Source organism: Apis dorsata, unplaced genomic scaffold (assembly GCF_000469605.1).
Source record: "Apis dorsata unplaced genomic scaffold, Apis dorsata 1.3 scaffold_997, whole genome shotgun sequence".
In the NCBI taxonomy this organism is placed as follows: Eukaryota; Metazoa; Arthropoda; class Insecta; order Hymenoptera; family Apidae; genus Apis; species Apis dorsata.
The window spans coordinates 46,569-53,099 of record NW_006264098.1 but is presented as its reverse complement, the minus strand read 5'-3'; the positions used below and the strand labels follow the sequence as shown (position 1 = coordinate 53,099).

Below are 6,531 nucleotides of genomic sequence, written 5' to 3'. Positions count from 1 at the left end.
TATATATATAATATAATTATTTTGAATAATACAAAAGTCTACTAAAAATTATTTCTAAATTAAATTAATTTTTTTAAACAATTTTTGTAAAAAACTATTTTTTTTTATAGATAATTACAGAAATTCGAGAAAAATTAAACGAAGAAACTTTAATACTTATAAAAAATGGAAAAGAAAATATTAAAGTATTGGAAAATGGCTTATTTGATCCAAAATTTGAATATAAATCTGCAAGAGTATTATGGCCTGATACCAATGCACTTCGTAATATGGGCAACATTAATCAAAGTACTGATAATTTCTCAATGAAATATAAAAATGAAGCTACAAAATTATTTAAAACAGAAGTTTGTATTAAATTTATTTATATTAATTTTTATTTTTAAAAGTAATTTAAATTATTTTCATACTTTTATTTTAGTTTGACAAGGCAGCATATAAAGAAAACTTGAAATCATATCATACAAAAAACTTTGCAGATATGTCTTTAGAAAAATTTGAGAAGATCATAATTACTAAATTAAGTTCTAAAAATTCAGAGAACGAATTAGTTGATTTGTTAGGTTGTGAATCTATAGAATTTATTCAATATATTATTCAACATCAGAAAAGTATTATAGCTTTAAATTCTACTCCAAAGGTACAAAAAAAATGTAATATTCAAGGACCTGTGATTAGTGGTCAAGTAACAGTACAATCTGAGAAAGAAAAACAATTACAAAAACAAATACGGAAACATGAAAAAAAATTAAATAAAACGAGTAAACGAGAAGGAAAGGGAGATTTGGAAGAAAATGGCTTTGAACCATTAGAATTGACTTTAAAAAAAAATGAAGCATTAATAGAAATGCACACACCTATATTTAAAAAAAGTATTAATATAGATCGAGAAAAATTTCCTTTTGTGTTTGATGTTAATATAAACAGTAGAAATACAACTGGTTACGTATCAAAACAAAAAATAATGTTACCGCAAAATGTTGTAAGAAAAGATACAGAAACATTTGAAGAAATTTTTATACCTATTCCAGAATCTCAACCATTTGATGTAGATTATAAACCTATTATGGTATCTTCATTGGATGATATTGGACAAATGGCTTTTAATGGTATTGAATCATTAAATCGAATACAAAGTATTGTGTTCGATGTAGCATATCATACTAATGAGAATTTATTAATTTGTGCTCCAACAGGAGCTGGAAAAACTAATGTTGCTATGTTGACTATAGTACATCAATTGAAGCAACATATTGAACATGGTCAATTAATGAAAAATCAGTTTAAAATAATTTATGTAACTCCAATGAAAGCTTTAGCAGCTGAAATGACAGCAAATTTTAGTAAAAAACTTCAATGTCTTAATATATCTGTTCGCGAGTTAACTGGAGATATGCAATTAACCAAATCGGAAATTCAACAAACACAGATGATTGTTACCACACCAGAAAAATGGGATGTTGTTACTAGAAAAGGTACAGGAGATATTTCTCTCACTAGTATTGTCAAACTGTTAATTATCGATGAAGTACATTTGTTACATGGTGATAGAGGACCTGTAGTTGAAGCCTTAGTTGCTCGAACTTTGAGACAAGTAGAATCTTCACAAAGTATGATCAGAATTGTTGGCCTTTCTGCAACATTGCCAAATTATGTAGATGTTGCAAGATTTTTAAGAGTGAATTCAAACATAGGACTCTTTTATTTTGATCATCGATTTCGACCAGTACCACTTAGTCAAGCATTTATTGGTATAAAAGCATCATCATCATTACAAGAAATGAATTACATGGATAATGTATGTTATAATAATGTTATAGATATGGTACGTCAAGGATATCAAGTAATGGTATTTGTACATGCACGAAATGCTACTGTTAGAATGGCAAATACATTAAAAGATTTAGCAATAAAACATGGTACACTTAAATTATTTATACCTGAAGGTCAAGCAAAATTTATAAATAAAGCTTTTGCTAAATCACGTACAAAATATTTAAGTGAATTATTTAATAATGGATTATCAGTACATCATGCTGGGTTATTACGTTCAGAGAGAAATTTAATTGAAAAATATTTTGCAGATGGTTTAATCAAAGTATTAGTATGTACATCAACATTAGCTTGGGGTGTAAATCTTCCGGCTCATGCTGTTATTATAAGAGGAACAGAAATATATGATGCGAAACATGGTTCTTATATCGACTTAGATATATTAGATGTTTTACAAATTTTTGGTCGTGCTGGTAGACCACAATTTGATGTATCTGGTCATGCTGTTATTATTACTTCCCATAATAAATTATATCATTATTTATCATTATTAACAAATCAAATACCTATAGAAAGCAATTTCATTAAATATTTAGCTGATAATTTAAATGCTGAAATTGCATTAGGTACAATATCGAATGTGGAAGAAGCAATAAAATGGTTAAGCTACACTTATTTATTTGTCCGAATGAAATTAAATTTTCATTTCTATGGAATTCCTTATCGAGTTATTTTGGAAGATCAAAATTTAGAGCAAAAGAGAAGAGAACTAATTGATCAAGCAGCTAAAGCATTAGATGAAGCTAAAATGATTCGATATAATATAAATACTGGAGATCTGAGTACAACAAATTTAGGACGAATTGCGAGTCATTTTTATCTAAAATACGACACTATTAAAATTTTCAATACACTTCTAAAACCAATTATGACTGAAGCAGAAATATTTTCTATGATATCATATTCTCAAGAATTTGAACAATTAAAAGTACGAGATGATGAAATGGAAGAATTACAATATTTATTTGAAGAATATTGTAATATTACAGTTCAAGGTGGTATTGAAAATATATATGGTAAAGTTAATATATTATTACAAACGTATTTGTCACATGGTAGAGTTAATGCGTTTTCATTAATATCTGATCAAGCATATATTGTACAAAATGCAGGACGGATATTTCGAGCATTGTTTGAAATTATGTTAGGACAAAATAATGCAATAATGGCTGGTCGTTTATTAGAAATAGCAAAAGTACTCGAAATACAACAATGGAGTGATAGAAGTCCTCTATGTCAATTTTCTTGTTTATCTTTAGAAATTATTGACAAGATAGAGCAATATGATTTGACAGTTGAAAGATTAAATAATATGAATGTTAAAGAAATTGGAGATATTTTACGTAATCAGAAAGAAGCAATATTGGTGAAAAAATGTTGCAAAGAATTACCTGCATTAGAAATGGAATCAAATTTGCAACCTATTACTCGTACAGTTTTAAGAATACATTTAAAAATATATCCTCAATTTCATTGGAATGATAACATTCATGGTAAAACTTCAGAACCTTTTTGGATATGGATAGAAGATCCAGATAATAATTTTATTTATCATCATGAATATTTTACTATGACAAGAAAAATGGTTTACAATAATCTTGCACAAGAACTTGTGATGACAATACCATTGCATGAACCATTGCCTACTCAATACATAGTAAGAGCAATAAGTGATCGCTGGTTGGGTTCTGAATATATGTTGCCTCTAACATTTCATGATTTAATCTTACCTGAAGTATATCCACCATATACTGATTTGTTAGAGATACAACCTCTGCCAATAAAAGCACTGAAAGAACCATTATTTGAAAAACTTTATAAATTTTCTCATTTTAATCCAATACAGACACAAATTTTTCATTGTTTGTATCATACAGACAATAATGTCCTGTTAGGAGCTCCAACTGGTTCGGGAAAAACAATTGCTGCGGAAATTGCAATGTTTAGAGTATTTAAACAATATCCAATGCAAAAAATTGTATATATTGCACCATTGAAAGCTTTAGTAAGAGAACGAATGAAGGATTGGAAAATTAGATTTGAAGAACAATTAGGAAAAAAAGTAATAGAATTAACTGGAGATGTATCACCAGATATTAAAGTTATAGCAAATGCAAGTATTATTATAACTACACCAGAAAAATGGGATGGTATTAGTAGAAGTTGGCAAACAAGACTTTATGTCAAAAATGTTGCCCTTATTATTATAGATGAAATACATTTATTAGGGGAAGATCGTGGACCAGTATTAGAAGTTATTATTTCAAGAACTAATTTTATTTCTAGTCATACTTTAAAAAAATTAAGAATTATTGGACTTTCTACAGCATTAGCTAATGCAGTAGATTTAGCTAATTGGCTTGGTATTAAAGAGATGGGCCTTTATAATTTTCGTCCATCTGTACGACCTGTACCATTAGATATTCATATAACTGGATTTCCAGGGAAAAATTATTGTCCTCGAATGGCAACAATGAATAGACCAACTTTTCAAGCAATTAAACAACATGCTCCGACAAGTCCAGCTTTAGTATTTGTTTCATCACGTAGACAAACACGTTTAACTGCATTAGATTTGATTGCATATCTTGCAGGGGAAGATAATCCTAAGCAATGGTTGCATATGAGAGAAGAAGAATTGAATAACATTCTAAGTCATATACGAGATTCAAATTTGAAACTCACACTTGCTTTTGGAATTGGACTTCATCATGCAGGTTTTCAAGAAAAAGATAGAAAAGTTGTCGAAGAATTATTTGTTAATAATAAAATTCAGGTATGTAGTTTAATGGATATTGATTTTATTTTTGTCTAATATAATGAAATTAAATAAATATATTGAATATAATAAAGTAAAAAATAATGAAATTAGTGAAATTTTTTTATAAAAATTTTATCTTTTTTTAAATTTTGAACAAAAATGATACAAATGATATACATGATTATAATACAATAATTATCTAAAATTATAAAAATGTGTTTAGGTATTGATTACAACAGCTACTTTAGCTTGGGGAGTTAATTTCCCTGCTCATTTAGTTGTAATAAAAGGAACAGAATATTATGATGGTAAACAACACCGTTATGTAGACATGCCAATCACAGATGTACTACAAATGATGGGTCGTGCGGGAAGACCCCAGTTTGATAATTCAGGAGTAGCAGTAGTTTTAGTACATGATTTAAAAAAAAATTATTACAAAAAATTTTTACATCATCCATTCCCAGTAGAATCAAGTTTATTAGCTGTTCTGCCAGATCATATAAATGCTGAAATTGTAGCTAATACAATTAAAAATAAACAAGAATTATTAGATTATTTAACATGGACATATTTTTTTAGAAGATTAATGAAAAATCCTAGATATTACAATTTAAGTATTTTAGAACCTTATGCTATTAATCAATACTTATCTTCTTTGGTAGATAATACGTTAAAAGTATTAATAGATTCATATTGTGTGGCGTTTGATGAGGTAAATACAATTAAAATTTTATTTCTATATTTTATTCTATAATTAATAAATTTATTTCACGTTAAAATAATTTATAATTTATTAATTTTAGGAAGAACAAATTTTATATCCACTTTCAATGGGTAAAATAGCATCATTTTATTATTTATCACATCATACTATGTTAATGTTTGTGCAATCATTACAAGAATCTCTTACATTGGAGCAATGTTTACATATTTTATGTAATTCTTATGAATATAATGAATTACCAGTAAGACACAATGAAGAATTATTAAATGAGTAAAGTATTATTTCTAATAATAAAAAGAAAAATATATTTCATTTTATTCTAATTAATATTAATGAATGATGATTTTTATTTTAATGTTTGAACAGGGAATTAAGTAAAATGTGCCGTTATCAAGTAGATAATTACTCATATAATTCTCCTCATACCAAAGCATTTTTATTACTTCAAGCACATTTCTCAAGACTTCCTTTACCATGTGTAGATTATATTACTGATTTAAAATCAGTTCTTGATCAGGCAGTTAGAATTATACAAGTATGTATAATTAAAAAAAATATTCTATTTTATATAAGATTATTAATAGATTATTTAAAAATTTATTGTATGTTAGTATACAATGATTATATTATTTAATATTTATTAATATGCATAAATTATTAAAGATATAAAATTAAAATAATTTTTAATTCTAACATCGGTAATTTAAAACATGAATATCTTTTTATTTGTTAATCTTAATATCTTTTTTATATAAGATGTGAAAATATAAATTACAAAAAAGATATAGTATATTTTCTGCATTTTTTATTATATCCATAACTATTTTAAAAATATTATTAATTTTAATAGTATAAAAATATTGTGTATATATATATATAATATATATATATATAATTAAAATATTTTCAATATTATTATATGCATAAAATATGTTTATTTTTAGGCAATGATAGATGCAGTTGCAGATCATGGATGGTTAGCAAATACAATTATGATAATGAACATACTTCAGATGATTATTCAAGCTCGATGGGTTGATGAATCAGCAATTACTACATTGCCATGTGTAAATTCAGAACATTTAGAATTATTTTCAACATTATCGCTTACTCTTCCCGAATTATGTTTCAATATACATAAAGATATTAAAATACTTAGAAAAGTACTTAATAAAAGTTTTTCGCAAGAACAAATATATCAGGTATATAT

At 26.2% G+C, this 6,531-nt stretch overlaps 1 protein-coding gene across 1 annotated transcript in view; it reads left to right on the top strand.

The window, feature by feature from the left end:
* LOC102677409 (activating signal cointegrator 1 complex subunit 3) overlaps positions 1-6,531 on the top strand; it is a 33,328-nt gene that overhangs the window by 25,932 nt on the left and 865 nt on the right. The window contains exons 4-9 of the mRNA XM_006624199.2: positions 111-347; positions 422-4,609; positions 4,818-5,309; positions 5,401-5,591; positions 5,688-5,856; positions 6,266-6,523. Of these exons, the coding sequence (XP_006624262.1) occupies positions 111-347; positions 422-4,609; positions 4,818-5,309; positions 5,401-5,591; positions 5,688-5,856; positions 6,266-6,523 (5,535 nt within the window). The remainder of the gene's footprint in view (positions 1-110; positions 348-421; positions 4,610-4,817; positions 5,310-5,400; positions 5,592-5,687; positions 5,857-6,265; positions 6,524-6,531) is intronic.